The following is a 20,020-nucleotide window of genomic DNA, read 5'->3' on the forward strand; positions in this document are numbered from 1 at the left end:
CCAGCCGACTCGGTGGCGGGCCCTTCGCTTCCCAGCTGCCGCTTCTCTTTGGGCCTCTTCCGCCCTTCCTGTTGCTCGTTTCTCCTGCTCGCCTCACGCTCACTCTGCGGCCTTCCCTCGTGGCTCGGAGTGTTCCGCTTAGGGAACGAGGCTCCCTTGCGTAGTGGACGCCTTCAGATTTGCCCACTCCAAGATGGCCGCTTCGTTGCCCTATTCCCACTCCAAAATGGCCGCCTCGTTTCCTCGTCTGTGGCGCTTGGGGGGGAGGGGGGGTTGTTCTTCTCACCGCTTTGCCTACGGTGTCGGCGGTGGCTTCTCCTCCCTTCTATGGGCCGGGGGGGTGCGCGCCTGGGGGCGGGTGCTCTTACTTGGTTGCTCGGTGGCTCTGTTTACTTCTTCTCCGAGGTGGCCGCCATCTTGCGCCCGCTCTCCTCCTCTCGGCTGGCTTCTCTTTTCACTTTATTTTCCTGCTTCCCGGTGGCGGCTCCTCGATTTGGCTTGCTCTCGTGGTGCTCCTTTCATTCATGCACCCTTAGTTTTCGTTGTTGTGGTGCTTCTCAGCTTTTTTCCTTCCTTGCTCGCCGTTCTTTAGACTTGGGGGTCGGGAGCTCCGGACTCAGGTCTGCTCCCTCCTTGCCATCCAAGCCACGCCTATTTTTCCTTTTTTTAATTGCGAAAAGCAGTGGGACGACGTGGAGGAGTTGCCACTGGAAGCCACTGAAGTAACAAAGATGCCATGGGCCCTGGTACTAGCAAGAAAGCTGGACCACTAGTTAGGTGTTAAAATGTAGCCGTAAATTTGAGTTCAGTGGGCCCCTAAAAATGCTTGTCTAGTGCAGCTGCGCCTTCTGCACTTTTCATAGCCGCATCCTTGATGAAACTTTAACTACAGGTGAAAATAATAGACCAAGAGAGATGTCAACATTTAGCGTCAGACACAACCATTCCACCTAGAGTACGAACGCACACAGGTCCAGGCTGAGGCACACCACCTAATCCACCATTACGCCCCCCACCCCCTTCCTCCCCACTACCTCTCTATGAGCTTTTAGGTACAGGCGCCACCAATGCGTTAGGAATACTAACACACAGGCAGGTCAAGGCTGAGGCACACTACCTAGTCTATCATGATGTTACCATCCTTCCCACTGTGCAGTCTTTTTTTCATAGGCCTTTAGGCATCTTAGTAACAACACAACATCACACAGCTCAACGTTAATTGCAGTATGGCAGAACAACCCTTTGCTTGGCTTTTGCAGATTTATCGTTTATGCTCGATTATTGCGTAGCAGGAAAAACTGAATGTGGATTTTGTTTTATACGCCTGTTTTTCTACCATTTTACAAATGGTAATGTCTAATGGCACATAGATGCTAAAAAAACAAAAACAAATCTGTAGCCGGATGAATTCATAGGAAAAAGAAACGCCAGTTGGAGAATAACAAACACACGCACCACATCCGTCTGTCATTAGCTTTGCACTGTGTCTCCTTTTCTCTTTGTAATAAACATTAATGGCAAAAAAAACAACCTTCGTTAATTATCACTCTAATGAATGCATTAGAGTGATGCATTCTTCTGGCTCTGCACTCCAATGAACAGATTTAAATTTGCCTAAGAAATTGCTTAAAGCAAGCCGGCGAACTATGACTGTCTTTAGTTTTAAGCGCATTATTGGGCATTACTTTAAGTGGATAAACATGTATCCATTATTGTTTGTGACTTGTGCCTCCTAAACAATTTCACAAGAGCAAGGATGCCGAGCTGAAGCTTACTCCTGTACCATCATTACTTTATCAATAATCATGATGATTATATTTGGCAATAAATAGGAAATTAGGTTATACTTTAAATGATTATTAATGCTTTGGTAGAAATGCCACCAAGGTAATTGAATAAAAGATCCCAGCGGTAGGTGCTGTCTCCGGTTACACGCCTCCATTAAACAAGGGGCTCTCGCGCCATACACAAGACAGGTCAGGGGGGTCACGCTTCCGGCTTCTATCAATTTGCGGTCACGTCATTTTATCCCTCTTCTAATCAATTTGTTTTCATCCACACATCCGGTTAGAGTGTTCCTGCAGCTGCGAGTGTGGCCGCTCCTTATCACCGCATCCTCTCTGCAAGGCACAATCAGAAGCAATCCTCTTTGAGTGCAGTATCCTGGACTTGTGTGTGGACCCTAAAGGATGTTCTGAAGTTAATCTACCTGCGATTACGTTTAATTCCCCTATCCTATTTTGTGGGCTTTAACAGATAAATATACACTGCATGTGTATGTTTTATTCTGAAAGCAGCATCTCTAGATTTGTCGTTTATTCTCCACGTGAGACATCTAGGAACATCAACAACAGTAATAATAGTTTATTATTATCATTAATAATATTAATGTTGATATGATCATACTAATAATGTTGTCTCCTTTTATGTAGCACTCACTGTTTTGCAATTTCATGTCATAGAACTATTGGTGCCCATTTAATATGCCCAAATCTTTTTGTTTTCATCACCTGGTTTTGAAATGTTTACTTTGGGTTAGTCTCACTACATGTGCCTCACCCACAGTAATCACATGGCAAATAGACTGCATGTGTTTACTGCTAGTGTCTGTCTTTGAAGATAATGCTGCTGCAACACAGCTAGGGAAAGGGGCACTTGGCTTGTTACACATGAACCCATGTGCACATGTGTGTGGGCTACGCATGTGAAATTACTGTTGTGTGCAGCCCGGTAATTGCGCACAGGAAGCCTGGTGCAGAGGAGACTCTGCAGGGTTAGATATTGACCGTGGTAGGCTTTATAATATTAGTGGAGACAAGTATTACTCTGCCTCAGCTCAGGATCAGAGACAATTTGTTTTGGCACTATGCTGGCTGCAAGTTAACTACATTTCTCCCCAGCAGAGAGAACAAAGGCCACCCCACTTTAAAGGAGTAATTAACAGTTATTCCCTCAACTCCTGAGGAGAAAGGGGTGAGGAAGAAAATATGCATATGTACCTGTCACACTGTACGAGGGCTGGAGTCAGGCAGACTCTTTGAACAAGGGAGTGAGCCCAAACAGATGGAGCTAGCACAGGAAGAGGGCTCTTTTTTTGAAGTTTTGATGGCCTGCCGTGGATGATGCCATCTTGAACTGTCCTAGCATGCTGAGCAGGAGGGTTTGGACAGGGATGAAGAAGTGATGTGGCACCCTTGGATTGTCTTTAGGTGTCTGGCTTCTAGAATCTTTCACCTCCATTGAAAAACTCATGTACAAGGGCGAGAGAGGGCTGCCTGTGCTTTTTGCTGCTGGATCCATGGACTGTGTCAGTCATGGACAACTGGGAGGAGAAACCAACTGATGCCCAAAAGGACTAAGGACTTTGTCACAGTTGACCCCAGGACCAGCGGGTCTCTCCCCCCTAACATTTCTTGAAGACCAGTTAGGGGACAGATCTGCACCCAGAGACAAAGACCAGGAGGAAAGCCAGTGAAAGGAGTCAGTGGAATCTGCTTCTTGCATGGTAAAACACTTTTTATAGAGTTTGTCATTAGTAGTAAAACAAGCCCAGCACATTCCAAATCAGCCCAACAGGCCCGAGTTATGGCCTTTTCAAGGTGGTGACCTTTGAGCCCCTGTGTGAGCCAAGGAGTGCATTGGCCTCCACCCATCTCAAAATTATTCCTAGGGTGGGCCAGGGCCCGGGGGTCAGCGTGAGAAAAAATACATTATTTGGGAGGGAGGGGATGTTCTTGAGGCCCACTTCTCTTTTCAAATTATGACTTCATGGGCACAAATGTTCCAAGAGGCCGACACAAACGGAAACTGGGGGGTGGGTCTGCCTCCCCCCTAAGAAATAAAAAAGGGGCCTGGGTTCCCATCTCTGGACCCCCACTGCCAATGGTCTCGCTCCTACTCCCTGTGAATGGGGAGAGCGAAGTGGCAACTCCATAACAAACTCCTTGCAGAGTGGGCAGGGTAGAAGCCTGCTGCCGGCTCCCTCACCTGCATCACGGAGTGCTGGCCAGGTGTGGAGCCAGCTCGGGCAGCCAGGAGTGGGCTCCACAAACTTCCTTCTCCAAGGAGGAAAAGCCCGGTGCCCAAAGGTTACCAGACACCACAGGAAAAGACATAGAAAAACACAAGGAAAGCTATTCGTCTCTCCCTCTTACAGCAGGATCGCCACTAATTAAAATATTTACTGCTCCTTAGTGAAGCACCCCATAATTCCCTGTGGGGCTTTTTTTATTTGCATATTTTTTTTGCCGGGTGGTGAACTCAGGATGGCAGGTGCAAAAACGTACATTTTGATGGGCAGAATGCAAAGCAATGTCATACACTCAGGATGGCCGGGGCACCACCAAAACAATAAAGACGTATTTCAAGAGCTGCAGGAGTTATAGTGACCCCCACCCGCAAGCTTTTCTAAAACTGACCCTGTGTTTGCTGTGTCAAAGAAATGATGACCTCTCAGGATTTTCACCTTATGTTTAAAGTACCCCCAAGATCGAAGCTTTTTCTTTTCAGCTGAGAGTGCAGTGTTGTTTAGGGGTCGTTATCTAGCTGTATTTTAGGTGGTTTGAATATGGAGTTCAGTGGGTCCCTAGGGGGTGTATTTTATGGCTGTGATTTATGTGGCGAGAAAGTACATAATAAGGATACAGACACATGCTATGTGAATTCAACATGTTTAATTGATATAATCCTGCTGACAGATATTTTTGATCATGTTGAAATACTTCATTGACATCAGTAATTGCATTTATACCTGTTCGTTGATGACAGTGAAATTATAGTAGTTCTAACGTGTATTATCTGTCCTTTAATTTGATGAACCTTGATGCAGCCAATAGGCTTGCTATATTAAAGAGGATACCCTCCTTTATTGTGTTGTGCTATCTGGTATAGGTGGGGGTGGGGTACTGTGATTTTAGTGGTCAGGATCAATGGGGGTGATTTCAGAATGTCACCTCAGGTATTTGCCATCTTCCTTGTTTATAAGTTTGTAAACTGATGCAAGGTATTTGGAATTATGTGTGTAATAAATGTACTTTACCTTTTCTAAAGAAAGAGCACTGACTAAACAATCATTTATTGAGTGTTTTTATTGTGTGCCAGCTAATGCTGAATATTAACCCATACCATCTCCCCTGAGTAGGCCTTGGACAGCTCTGCATCACTACCCGGAGAGTCAAGCACATCAACGGGGTGCCTGGTGTGGCCCTATTGCTGCAACAGGGCTCACATCCTGCACAACTGATGACCCAATTTCCGACAACTGTAATGAACTATTATGCAGTATAATGGGCTGCATGTGTATGGTACTACAAGAGTATTGTTTTATTGCTTCCATAATAGTGTGCACACTGTGCATACTGGCCCAACATCCTCTCAGGCTGTTCTAAAACAGAAGTCATCTAAGCTGGGAGGTTGGGTGAAAATTAAAGCCTACACTTTTGAGTAACCTTACACTTCTAAATGGTGAATAGCAAAAAGTTTTAAAGTTCTTCAAAAGTGTTAGAGTACTTTTACTTATGGTAAATTTACTACTACCAGTTAATCTTTGTAGGGTCCTCAGTTTTTGGAAAAGGCCTGGGCTGCTTTCAGAGTGGGAAGCCACACTCATGATATGAGATGTGATTGAGCTCCCAAGTGGTTTCAAGTAAATTCAGAGAAAAACAAAACAGGGAAATCCTGTTATGATGACGCTTGTAAGTTGTGCCAGTTTCCGTGTATCTTTCCTAAGAAATATTGTTCATAAGGCTGATTAACCTAGCCTGATGCATGCCTTTTATAGCAACAAATAATGTTCTGCAGGTTTGTTTCCTGTGACTGCTCTTCATCGTGCTTTCATTTCTCTTGTAACCCCCCTTCTTATTTTCCTGTTGGTCTTCTTTAATAAGGCATTATTAGGAGGCTTCTCTTCAAGCCCCTTTTTAAGTCTAGCATTAGCCAACACCTTTTAAGTGTACTAAAATTATACTACATTAAACCAAGCTTCTCCATCTTTTGGCCTGCTGTTGTGTCATCCATTAAAGCATACAGCATGGGGCAATGGGTCAGGCCACCTCAGACATTAGCTAACCTCACTGTGAGTGACGGCATTCTACTCTTTCACAAGGATCACATTGGCGTTCAAAGTAGTTCCCTTCAATTCCAGGCGTGCCAAATGTTAACTCCTCCGTTTTAATGTCTTCAAGCCGCTGATGTACCAAGAGTCGGATGTATATGCCTATACATGCTCAATGGGGCTGGTTGATGTCAGTATGCCCTAATTCTTGACTTCAGTAATGGGTGCTGAAAATCTGTATCAGAAATAAAGTTTATGCTATTCCTAAATGGTTAGATATCAGAGTCAGGGAAATGCTACCAACTTGACCTTGAGGGTTCTAAGTTGGGAGTCCATATATTGGATTTTAATGCCCTCACACGCCCTTTCAGGTGTCATCCTTCATCATCTGGGCTACTCCTTATTGTGTCGGTGGTGCAATACACAGTGGACTCCCTATAGTAGGGGTGCTTTCGCAGAGATCTTTTTCCAATCGCCATTTGGTGAAGTAGGGGTGAGGGGCCAGAGATGTGTAGATGTATATGATGGTTAAGTGGTTTAAAATAGGACTGGGAGTACCCGTGAGATCAACCTTTATTCTTTAGGTCTCCTACCCTAAGTAAAAAAAAATAATAATAGGGCGCTCCCCTAAGCTTAATGTCTTGGTTTCAGCGTCCCTATTGGTGAATGAAGGTCAACATGTTTCCCGCTCAGTGTCTATTCTACGTGCGATTCTTCAGGACCGAAACAGTGAAGACTATCTACACTTTATGGTTCATGACATGGATTCATACTCACATCAACCGTATATCTACCTGTTGTAGTGTACCTGTCAAGTCTGGAACCACCCAATTCAGTAGACTAACCAGGCTTCAATAGTACATGGTAGGTCAGACATGAGACCTTCTCATGTACTCAGGGTTGTGCGACGTCCCCGTAGACTGTCGACCTACCCACTCCTACCGGGTCCCATAGGTCTATATCTTGCTAAAATACAGTGCATCATCATTTATATGCCACGGTTCTGGTACACATGTTCAGCTTTGATCAAAGTATGCTTTTGCTTTAATTTTCTTGAACTATTTCTGTCCAAATCTAATCACTATGGCAGACCTTATAGGTGCCACCATCAAATCTGATCTGTGTTGGTGTTATGTGTCTCGAATAATCATAACTCTACAGCTCAGCAGCTATATGATGTTTCCAATCCCTATACAAAAAACGGAACCCTTTTCATTACCAAACCACACTTTGGCCATAAGACCTTTGCTGCCACTGACTACCACATACCAATATAAATGTATGAACTAATGAGTGCAATCATTCTTCAGACATAAAACCTGTCACCAACCTCAGCTCCTTCCTGGAAAGATTAAAGGGGAGGAGGGTTCCAAAATGCATTTCCCTCACAACAGCAATACTACAGAAATGGCTGAATGAAAGTACACCACATTTGCAGAAAGATACATCTTGGTCCATTTTGTGGTTTGGTTTAAACCTGTCGAGTAGATTTTGAGAAATAAAGGCTCAGTGCTGATGTATATATCACATTGCAGATTCACTGCGGACCCGCAATGGAGGATCTCTGCACCCTGCCCACGCAGTGATGCATGACTAACCCCCGTGGATCTGTGAAACCACAAGGCTGATCGTGGGATAATATCAACTGGTCACAACCTGAAGAAAATGTAGCAGCCGCCATCGTAGAGCTTGGGGACTTGGACGCCATGTCCTAGAAATTTTCATTATAAAACATATAAGGGGGCAGCGTAGGGGCACCCTGACTCCCTAGGCCATGTGGAGGGGGTCCCAAAAGGACGTTCCTACCCGCTCCTAGGTAAAAATAAATCCTTGTTTTATGGATCTGTGGTTGGACATCTCACTATACATTTAAAAAAAATGCAAATCTGCTGAGAAAAGTACAAGTTAAAGTGACATTATATTTAGGAACTGTAATAATATCATTCTTTACATTAACAAAAACCTAAGAAATTCACTGAAAAAAGAAAGGCTAAATGGACATTATAGTTAGGTGAAAATACCATTTAAAATAAAGAAAACCACTGAAATGCACGTGTGCCCTAAAGTAACTAGAATTCATGCTCTCGCCACGCACTGCTAAATACTTCACATATTAAATCACTCATAACATGTTCTATGATATCATTGATAACATCGCTGTAATATCTGAAATTACGTCATTGATAGCAACACTGTGCGTGGTTAAAGTTACTTTAAAGCACAAGTATAATTATATACATGGTTTAGTTGGAGTGCAACTCCTTATATGGAGTATTGTACAATACCACCAACACTCTAATGGCCTGATTACAATGCAATTCGGACCACAACCATCAGCTTGGCAGTTGCAGTTGGAAACGCATCTACTGCTGCGGTCCGACTGGCGCATTAGGATTTGTACGGTAGTCGGAGGGACAGACCGACACAATATGATGGTCGGTCAAAATCTCCTCATAATCCCGTAAGGATGGCATTTTCGTCGTTGGGATTATGATGTTGGTTTCAGACAGCCTTTCCATGTCAGCCTTTCTGATATGGAAAGTCTGTCAGAAAGTGACTTTACAGGCCCCTAGCTGGGTGCCTTCCCCCCTGGTCCTCCGAATGTGGCCCTGAGGGTACATCTACGGTGCCCTCCCTTAACATCCTGCCTGCCACTCGGTGCAGGGATGTTTAAAAACGTCAATTTTTCAATGGAAGCTTATGCTGCAGGCGGTTTTGGCTTGCCGTACAAGCTCCCATTGAAGTAAATGGAAGCTTGCGACTGCACACCGCCGAACTGAGGTCGGCCGGTTCCCTAACCCCAGCAGCGTCGATCGGAGACAACTCTGACCAACATCGTATTCAGGCCCTAAATGTGCTCAGGTCAAATGTATGCTTTACAGCACCGTTTTTAAGAATTGGATTTACACAGCGCCATCCACTCTGAACTAGAAAACTGAGAAAACCTTTTGACATTTTTCAGCAAAGTCTTTAAGCACAGGATAGCAAGTAATATCTTTACACCCATTAACCGAGAAAAAGGGAGGGGTTCTAAAACTCATTTTCCCTACAACAGCAATACCGCAAAAATTGCAGAATGAAAAAAGCAGGATAATTACAGATGTATTTTACCATTTTAGGTACAGTATTACAGTTGTGAACTATTTAAAATGTTTAAAAAGTATCACAGATTAAAACACATTCCACCCTACTTCTGTAAAAAATCCAACCTACAAAAATATTACAACAAAAAAACATAATAGAATAAGTATATATTTAGAAACACTTATCACACTAGCCAACTAGCTACAAAGTATTACTGAAAGTTATCTAGAAAACAAATACTAAACAATATTTAAAATTATTTAATAAATATTAAATAGCAATAATTATATAAAAAACTAATTCATGGGGGAGGAGCCTAGCTCGCGACCGAGATGGCCGCGTTTTAGCTCGGCTCCGTTCAACCACCTGTTTTTCTTCGATTATCCTGTATTTCTCCTGCCCCGGGAAGCCCTCCTTGCGGTGTTTCGGTACCGCGGGCACTTTGCGGACACTTACCCGTTGCTCCGGTGCTCCTGGGTGCTGTCGATCCTGTGCGGTGGTCCCGCTCGGAGCCTTCGGGGCGGACTGGCCTGGACCTCCTGGCAGCGACGGGACGTGACGGAGCGCGATGGTCGGCCCTTGCTGGCGCTGTGGATCTGGTTGCGGGGGCTGATGTGCGAATAGGCCGGCTGTGCCCGCTGGCGAACCCGACTGGCCTGGGCCTAGGGGCGCGGACGCTGCCTCCTGCGGGAGAGCCTCCTCATTTATCCGGCTTGGTCCCCCCTTTGTTCCCCGGCCCGGCCATTTTGAATTTTCCGCCCGGGCTCGGAGAACAGGGCCGGCGGCACGAGGGGGCCGCCGAACATCCTTCTTCTGGTGGGTCTCCTTCCTGCCTTGGGGCGCCCCGCCGCAGTTCGGCTGACCTCCTTTTGCTTTGGTGTTGCTCCGGCCGGGGCCCCCGACGACCGAGGGCTTGCTGGGCTCCTAAGATGGCGGCCGACCCTGGGAGTCCCTGCCGGGCCTGGGCGAGCACTGGGGGCCCGCCACACGGCCCGGATGCCGGATCTTGTGAAGGGTTTCCTGCACTTCAAGTTGTCCTGGATGCACTATACTCCTGGCGGACTTCCGTGGCTGCGCCTGTTTCCCCTGTGGAGGCGGACCCACTTTTTGATTTATGCGGGCCCCCGTCGTTGGATTTTGCTTCCTTGTTGCAGGGTACGGCTGGTGTGCTCCTGGTCTCTGTGCCTCCGGCGGAGACCGCATCCTTGAATTGGAGACTCTCCGACGCCCTTCGTCGTCCTGCTTTGTTGCCTCGGCCGCTGGTCTGCGGTCCGTTTACATCCTGTCCAGGCCTCGATGATCCTTTCTGTTTCTCATCGCGTCGGCTCCCCGGCCGGGGCGCCTGTGCCGACCCAGCTGGGCTTGCCTCATTGGACTTTTCCATAGAACTGTGCCTGCGGTGCGAAGATTGTGCCGTAACTTTTTTATATTCTCCGTATTTTCTTTCACGTTTCTCCTCAGGACTGCCGCTGGATTTCCTCCTGAACCCTGTGTCCCTCGTCGTTTGGACTTTGTTTGTTTGGATGATTACAACCTTGGACAAAAGCGGACAGGGCTGAAGTGACTTATTATATGCGGTAGTCTTATTTTTGATCTATGACCGACATGTGCTGTTGTGATGTTGCGTAACTTCGTGGGACTCCTGAAACTTATCCTGATGTCGTTTTAACTTCCTGTGGGCTCTGCCTCTCTCCTTTTCACAGGTGGTGGGATGGTTGCAGATAATACTGTTTTTTGCCCTCTCCCGTGTGTGATGTTCCTTCCTTTCCCTGGCCCCTCTTTTTTGCCTTTGTTTCTACCTTGTTTCTTTCTCCTATATTTCGGGTTCTATTTAGGGCGACAGGCACGCTGCTGGGGGGTTGGCCGTAGCCTTCTGCAGGGGTGTAGGGTGGGCTTGTGGGGTGGGTGGGGGGGTCTGTTGCTGTTTTTGGGGGATCTTTTTCCTCCTTTCTTCTCCCTTTTTGGTTCTATGGCCCTTGTGTATCCCTTCTTTCGGGGCTCTGTCTCGTCGTCTGTCCCCCTGGTGTCTTTCTGCGGTATTTTTCCGGTATCACGATGATTCTGATTTGCTGGGTGTGTTTTCTGTATTTTCAATGTCTATTTGTACCGGGTTATTGTTTTCCTGTTTCGTCGCCCGGGGGCGGGTGTTTGGATAAGAGTCCCTTCCTTTCCTTCTTCCCCCTTCCTTTCCCCCCCCCCCTTATGCGGGGTTCCTTTCTTTTATTGGGGGTCCGTTTCGTATTGTTCTTGTATTTGGGTCCTTTTCTGTACTGTTCGGTGGGACAGGTGGTAGCTGCGGTGGGCGGGCGTTGGACGATGTGTGCGATGGCCTTTCCTCATGTCTGTTGGTTTGACCGGTGCTTATTGGTATGCCTATTTCGTATTTGCTTCTCCTGTGTTTTTTACGATTATTGTATTGCTGCCCGCCGCGGCCCCGCCCCTTTGGTTTGTCTCTCGGCCCGCCATACTCCTGTACTCCCTAACCCGTCCTTTAAAAATATGAAAACTACCTTTCTAATTCTTATCTCCTGTGATTGCTCTAAGATGCTTGTTATTTCTCCTGTTTCTTTGCCTTTGTATACTGTGATACTCTGTGCATTGCTCCTGACATTCGGCTCTGTGGTGGCCAGCCCGGTGGGTTGTAGGCCCGTATTTGTGAGCTCTTTCTGTACAATAAAGGTTTTCGAAAAAAAAAAAAAAAAAAAAACTAATTCATGGTACATAAAGTGATCTAATATTAGCACCTAAATAATTCACATAAATAATAACCCAATCAACCAGTTAAAATAGTTTAAATAAATAAATTATCAATAAACAGCTATAAATTATATATTAAAAAGCTTCTTACCCATATCCTTATAAGCTCAACAATCCATCAATAAATGAAGAAAATAAAAATGAAATAAAAAACACTTCTTTAGGAATGTTACAAATACAAAAAAAACTTTTCGAAAATAATTACGCATATTTAACATTAACATGGTAAATTATAACACAATGTAACAAAACATAACAAAATACTCAAAAATATCACATACAACTTCATTGAAAAACATATTGAAATTTTTTTATTTTTTATTCTTCCCTGTGATATTGTATGCAGTGATATTCTTGTATGTTTGCCATGATATTTCTTTACAACAACATCTAGTAAATAATAATGAGTTTGTGCACCAATGGGAACAACTGGGACTCTTGCCGTTGGTGTGGACACCATGTGCTTGAGTGCAGACCTCTGTAACCTATTTTTATCTGACAATGACACCTCAAACACTATGGGGGGCAGATGCCATTTAAAGGACAACAGTTTTCTGCATTTTTGGGGAAAAAGAGTCCTTAACACGAGGCTACTGCTGGAGGGTGGGGGGGAATCAAATGGCTTAGTTCACAAATGTCCTCAAATTGAAATGTTTGTGGCCGATACATGTCTGCTGGGCTAGCCTGTCTTGCAAATACCTGGTGGGAGGAATCAGTAATATATTTGTAGCAGTTGTGCTACAGGGCAAAATTGTGTGCAACCCATGAGAATATTGTAGGGAAGTGGGTTTTTAGTAGTTGCAGGTATTCTCCTTTAGCTAGTAATAATACAACAATCAACAATAGGTCCACTCAAGTCTCAATTAATTAATCCTTGCTCAACCCTTGTAGCTTGACAAACGAGCAGTCAGGCTTAACTTAGGAGACAGGTATGTGTAAAGCATTTAATATTTCCAAAACAGTAAATAAGTAAATTAAACAACACAATAAAAGTACAATCCTAATTCATAACAATAGAGAATATTTTTAACTTTAAATGGCACTAAAATGACAAACATCCCATGTAGAGAACCAGAGATATGAATATTCAAAGAATACACCAAAAATTATTCATTCTAGCTCCAAAAAGCTTAAAGTGCCAATCACAACTATCTAGTAGCACTGAACTGGGACACAGTCAACATTTTAGTCTGACCATGATGGAGCACTGGTCGGATAGGCTGAGTGCTAGGTCCCAGTCAAAAGTTTACTTTCAGACTTAATTTTTATTTTTTAATTGATTTTTATAGAGTGCAGTGCACAGCAGATAACAATAGAGCCCATACTGTGTAATGTACACATATGATAATGTAGCATGATAAATTTTTGGCATTTTAAAGCAAGGGGCGTGTGCATTAGATTATTAGGCTACACTAAGTACTACCAAGTGGACTCCTACTGTGCAGGGAAAAAGAGGAGGGGGAAGAGGGAGGCTATGGGAGTGAAAATGATAAAGAGAATAACAATCCAACAACGTGAGAGTTCTACAGTCTGAGTTATACACATTAATGCATGCTAAAGCTGTTCGTATTCATATCACAAATGTATTGATGAACAGTGCCACAAGGCTATACGGGTGTGCGTCCCTGCTAATTGAGGGAAGGCATGCAGACCCATTGGGCAGGGCTCGCCACGGCAAGAGGTTTGCATTTTCAGGTGGCCATGTGTTGAGAGGGGTCTGTCCCGGGGGGGGATACATGTTGAGTAATGTTGGGAATAAATAACAGTACATGTAAGGATGGTCACCATGGTGTTGTCCGTTACTACGGCATGACTGATTGTCTTTGTTGTTCAATGTGTTCAGGATGGGCGTACATCCGTTTTGGCTTCAATTGCGAGCAAATATGCCTTCCATCCCTGACCCCGTGCGAGGGTCGCCTCTCATGCATAGTGCTCAAAGAGTGTGTGTCTCCACTTTGGATGTCCACAATATATGAAGCCAGCCCCAAATCTCCGGAGGAGCAAGGGATTTCCAAGCCATAGATATGTTTCGTTTAAACAGAACAAAGGCCAGGGCAATAAACCAATGCAAGTGTTTGTCACCCTTCTCCCAGGGGCGAATATGCAGGAATCAGGGGTGGGGATGAGAGGGCGCGTTGGCAGTTCCATTACTGTGGATGTAACTTCCTTCCACACCTGTGCTAATTGCAAGCAAACCCATACCATAGGCATGAAGTCCGCATTCTGCAATTTGCTATGGGGACATGCCAGGGAGAGTGCCTGGAGCATACAGTGAATGCGGTTCGGGGAGAGATAGGTGTGGTGAATGTAGTTAAACTGGTATGTGGGATATATTCTTGGTCAGCTTTAAGACCCTGGCACAGGCTGTGGCAATCAGTGTTTGTTGTAGCGCTGCATTCCATTTGGTACAAGCTCTTGTGGCATGATCAGGAGGGGTAGTATTGAGGGCAGTGTACGAAAACGAGACAGCATGATGTGTGTTGTCAGACATCAACAATGTATCTATCTATGTATCAATATATGTATCTATATGTATGTATGTCTCAACATCCTGCCTTCTTTTTACAAGATAGCAACCTTAAGATTAAGATGTCATTCATTCCAAAATTGCCCTCTTATCCTAAATCTGGACAGCCCACTGTGAACACTCCAGTATATTATTGACCAATCTCTATAATTATGCTGCTCAGTACCTAAGCCTTTCTGAGTAGCCCGCAGGCCCACATTTCTATACACCAGAACAGATTTTTTACTAGGCTGGACAAAATCGCACAGGTGTCTTTCCTTGTACTTATCTCTCATCCCAGGTTTGACAATCACCCTCACATTTTCCTCTTTTCCTCTTGATTTGTCTTTTTCTCACCATTAGATGGTTCCATGCTCACTGTTGATCTTGTGCTGCTACTAAAGGCCGTTAGAGCAAGGAGAAAGTAATTTTCAAGGCAGCAATCTGGTTGGATTATGTAATCAAAGATTGAAAAACACCAATGAAAAAATAAATTAATAAAAATACATTTTAAAATACGAAATGTTGTCTGAACACTGGTTTCCATAATGATGGCGACTCAAAATGTGCATACAATGCTTAACAATAGAATATTGCACCAAAACTTTGAAGTTTCAAAGACAAGGTGAGAGTTTGAATAAGTGGTTGTAACAAGTGAAGGATCTGCATGTACGTCCAATAGAAAATAAAGCTTAGCGAAAAGGTGGTACTAAAAGTCGGTAGCATAATAGTGGCACAACCAAATGACCTCCAAATGCCACAGTAGTCTTGCAAACTGTAGTAAGAAAGTTGCCAGTTACGCCATCTCTGCGGAGTTACATTTCCCGCTTGTGGAATCTGCACTCCAGTGGTCCACACTGGCGGTATGAGGAGTATTCAATAATTATCATACTTATTTGCAGAACTTGTGCTAAATAGATAACCCTTCATTAGAAGCAACTCACACACCCACACAAAATGTATATATCACAGACTTTCCAAATTGAAGTGTTTCCTACAAGCACTTTCAAAATGCATGGTTATTTTAAAGTTCCTGCCGAAATTACCAAGAGAGGGACAAGAATTTAGCGAAGTTTGCCAATGCAGATTTCAGGGATAGGGTGGACTGTCACACGTGGGTTGCTGCAGGATAGAAGCTTAATAAACTTCTGAAATGTGGCATATGCGCATCATTAAGTACAGCCTGGTCCAGGATTGAAAAAAGTCCTGCTTTGCAGGACATAGGGTTCGTAACTAGTTGTAGCTGGCAGAATATACGTTCTGGTACAAAAGTGTCTAGCATCCGAGGTACGGTACATTGTGAGGGAACAGCCTGTTATGTAACAAAAAAATTGCAGTACGACAATTCAGTGATTTTGGCTAGCGAGAAAAGGAGTGTGACTCTCCAGATCAATATACTATACATATAGTTAGGGGGGGCAGCGCAACATAAAAGTTAAATGAGCTCATGAAGACCAAGATTTTAGGTGAAATATAATTGATGGGACAACTAAAATTTAGAAGAGCAGCCTACCTTTGCTTCAGATACAACCTAGCAACCTCTCACTCAGTAGAAATCTATCAACTTATAAAACCAATCTGTCTGTGTGCCGAGCATGTAAACTTCATCCCGGAGAAATTAACTGAACAAGGCATTAGCACACTTTCACCAATCTATTCAAGCATCTGACTTCAAGAGAAGGAAAATATAGAGGTCTGTTCTCCGTGCTCCTTTATCACTGTGATCTGAGCTACCACATTCAATCCCCAAACCTGGATTTTCAGTATATACTGATGAAAGTTCGCTGATCTGCTCTGAGAAAATTACTTTTTCCATTATTCAAACTTTGTGACGCAATCCTTTATTGAACACATCGTAGAAATACTAAATCCTTTGGAATTTCTTCAAACGTTTCATATTTCCTCAATTCTAGTTTTAGACAGCATTGTCTGATGACCCAGGTACCCGGGCATCACAGGGAAATAATGTGTCTGTATGTATGTATGTATGTATCTATGTATTCAGATAGAGCACTTAGCAAGTTGGGAAGCAGCAGAAAACTCAGACTCATGCTTTTCAGTTCCTTCAAATTGAACTGCAGTGGAGTATAAAATAACAGATCTACTTCTTCCCCCCACACTCTTCATTTGAAATGCATCCATGCCATTCCGAGCGCTCTTTCTTTGGGATCTGCTGGTCTCAGAATTGTTGATCTACTCATGACTATGTGGTAATATTAAAATAAATGTTCAAATCTTTTAGCCTAACTTGGTATATTCTACAATTGAATTTGCTCCTTAGAGATAAATCATATATATGTTTTGGGTAAATGTACTGGTGCTTGTGTATGTCACAAACATGCCCTGGAGCTGCTAGAGTCCTACATTTGACAAAATGTTATTATGTGATTAGCTTAATTTTAGTGTGGCTTCTCACATTCTGGGTTGGACGATTCCTCTCACAGAGAGCCACCTTTCAAACATCAGGCATTGACAGGTTGAATTGAATGAACTCCAAGTAAACTGCAATCAGTTTCCTGTCCCTTTCCTCACTAAAGAATTGGATACCAATTTATTTTAAAAAGTTATCTTAATTCCAAATCAAAACATTTTACACCCTAATTTTGCATTAAGCTTACTAGATCATATGTGATTGACTACTGTTATCCCTTCATTCCTTGTTTAGTACATAGTTGTAAGAGAGAAAACGAAAAACAATCTCATTGCACCTCATTTGTGATTTGTATATTAGCTTTGAGTAATTTATCTTAAGTGTGAAATTCGTCATGAGTCTGAGTTTTCTTCTGTTGTGTTCCTTACACAACAAGCAAATTAATTTGCATTCGAGTCTTGTAGTTTATACGTATACTTAAATGACATGGCTGTTGGTGATAAGGTACATCTGTTAAGGCAACTTACTTATTGTTTAATAGCTTCTCTCCTCTTCCATTCTTATCTTTTATTGATTTAACAATGTACTATTGCAGTTAACAGCATAAGAAGATTTTAAATGATTCATTTATTGCTCTCAAATACTCAAATCTGGGTAAATCTAGCTCTAATTCTGATAACGGGTTATAAGGCAATCTACTTGTTAAGTTGAGGGAGAAAAAAACAATACATTGAATGTTACAATATTTTACCTTTATAAAATCACATCTCATGCACTAATCTCATACAAATGTAATACATGCTTTATGTCATTGTTTTCAGGTCTTCCAAAGAATGGATTAGCTTGATCTTCCGGTTCATGAGTCAATATCCTGGTTTCCATGGAGCTTCTGTACATCACGAAAGACAACAGAACACCTGATGTATGCAACAACGTGGACTGGAATGAAAATGCCTCCGTTGGGGACAATGGGCGACATACAGCAGATAAATCAATGTGCTGTCATGAAAGCCGCTGCGCAGCTGCACAAATGGCACAACCATGGAATGTTTACTCTCCAGTGGCATCTCTTGACCAGCCAGACATTTCTCATATCCAGTCAGTAAAGAGGAAAGTCTGTTGCTCTGAAGAACTCGAGACTTCCTTCATACATGTGGATGAAAATGTCAATCTAGAATTCAGAAGCCCATCCCTATCTTTGCGTGATGGCCAAACCCCAGAGCACTGCCATGACTCACAGAGAGCAATCCAACCAGCTGGGACTCACGACCCCTCCATCTTGTCTGATGATGAAACTGTGTCAGATTCGTCAGGAAAATCAATAGATTATGGCTTCATCAGTGCGGTGACGTTTCTAGTGACTGGGATTTTGCTTGTCATCATATCCTACATTGTACCAAGGGATGTAAAGGTGGATCCGAATTCCATTCCAGCAAGAGAAATGGAGCGGCTTGAGAAAGAGAGCGCACGAGTGGGCGCTCACCTGGATAGATGTGTGATTGCAGGACTATGCCTCTTAACGCTGGGTGGAGTAGTGCTCTCAACCCTATTAATGGTCTCTATGTGGAAAGGTGAATTGTATCGGAGGAACCGGTTTGCATCCTCCAAGGAATCAGCAAAAATATATGGATCTTTTAACTTTAGAATGAAATCTCCCTCACAGGAAAACACCCTTGAGTTAACATTGGTCGAAGAAGATGTGCTTGCCTTAGAGAACTAATAAACCTATCGGATTTTTCATGAGTTTGAACTGGACCACCCTAGGATACAAACAATAAAAAATGCTGATTGCTTTATCGGTTCTAATACTTTTTGACATTAAGATTGTACACAATTTACATTACTGAATATTTTATCATATTGATATTTTTGTTTGGTAAGAAGCAGACTGAGAATTAAATACTATTGACATTTCTGTTCCTGTTGGACTTTAGTTAGTTTTACACCTTTTTGATTAGGGGCGTGTTTGTTAGGTGTCCATCATGCAAATTCCATTAATGTATTTTATAAATTGAAAATGAGTATGCATGTAATAAGCTGACAAGCAGTGAATTGATACTCACATATATACATAGTTACATATGCTTCGTGACAATCTGATGGCATTTCATGTTGTGCGAAATGTTTACTGTCCTGAAATTTGACTCTCAATGTACAGTATTCTCCTTCAGATTTGAGATATTATTGACCTCAACCTTAACACTTGTAGAACACTAAGATCTTTTAGATTCTCTGAGCAACATATTTCATCTATTTGCCTAACCTGGTGTATTAGAAATCATGGGGCTATGGTATGCTTCCAGGAATGTACAGGTGTAAAAAAGTAATTTTATGAAGTGTTATAATAAGTAACAGTGATTATCGAATAAACAGAAAGTCATTGAATCTCCTAGAGAAAAAAAACATATTTTTCACATTTCGAAAATTCCATCTAATTTTATAATATATATACATTTCTAAATTTGAAACCTTTTCTTTATTGATCTCTGTGACCGATAGGAAGAAATAGCATTCTTTAAGCTATGTATACTAAAATATTAAAACAATAAAGTGAATCTTTCAACTAATTAGTAAAATTTCAATGTTTACAACATTAATATAATTTCTATGTATTTAATAAACTCTCCTGCCTGTTCACACTCCTACCTTTTCACAAGAACTTGCTTTAGACAGTCTAGATCTAGATCAACTGTAAGCCTTATAATAAATGGGAACCTCGGCACCAAACATTATGCAACAAATATTCAAAGCATCAAAAAAGATAACGAAGTGCAGCAATAAACATTACCCACAAAACCTTAACACAGACACCTACCATTATGTCAAAATGATATACAAATTAATAATAAGCCCTTTTTTCACAACAGACATTTGCACCTGCTTTAGAGCAAAATCACAATCCATCACTATAACAAACAATAGATAAGTTAAGACATTGCAGTCTGGACACACCTAAACAAGCAATCAAACACAAGAAAGACAGCATTTACAGCATGTGTATGATTTCAAGTAACCTATAAGAGGTAAAAGAACTCCTCTAATGACTAAAAAATACAACATCCAAACCACGGGTCTACCCAAACTGTGCATATGGACCCACTATCCGTAACCTCCAAGGTGAAAAAATGTGAGATTATGAGTCTTCAGGCGCACACATTTTTCTAACACCACCACCAGAACCTATAGATTTCCTACATCAGACCGAGTGCCTTCACCAAGGGATCAAGCTTCACGCAGACAAACAGCGAAA

The 20,020-nt window shown here is 42.8% G+C and overlaps 1 protein-coding gene across 2 annotated transcripts in view; it reads left to right on the forward strand.

Moving 5' to 3' along the window:
• The window catches only part of TMEM74 (transmembrane protein 74), a 151,249-nt gene extending 131,750 nt beyond the window's left edge, over window positions 1-19,499 (forward strand). For both annotated transcript variants that reach the window (XM_078685574.1, XM_078685573.1), the window contains one exon: window positions 17,592-19,499. In XM_078685574.1, coding sequence (XP_078541700.1) covers window positions 17,651-18,490 — 840 coding nt within the window. In that variant the 5' untranslated portion in view covers window positions 17,592-17,650 and the 3' untranslated portion in view covers window positions 18,491-19,499. The remainder of the gene's footprint in view (window positions 1-17,591) is intronic.
• The last annotated feature ends 521 nt before the right edge of the window (window positions 19,500-20,020 follow it).

This window comes from Lissotriton helveticus, chromosome 4_1 (genome assembly GCF_964261635.1).
Source record: "Lissotriton helveticus chromosome 4_1, aLisHel1.1, whole genome shotgun sequence".
Taxonomy (NCBI): domain Eukaryota; kingdom Metazoa; phylum Chordata; class Amphibia; order Caudata; family Salamandridae; genus Lissotriton; species Lissotriton helveticus.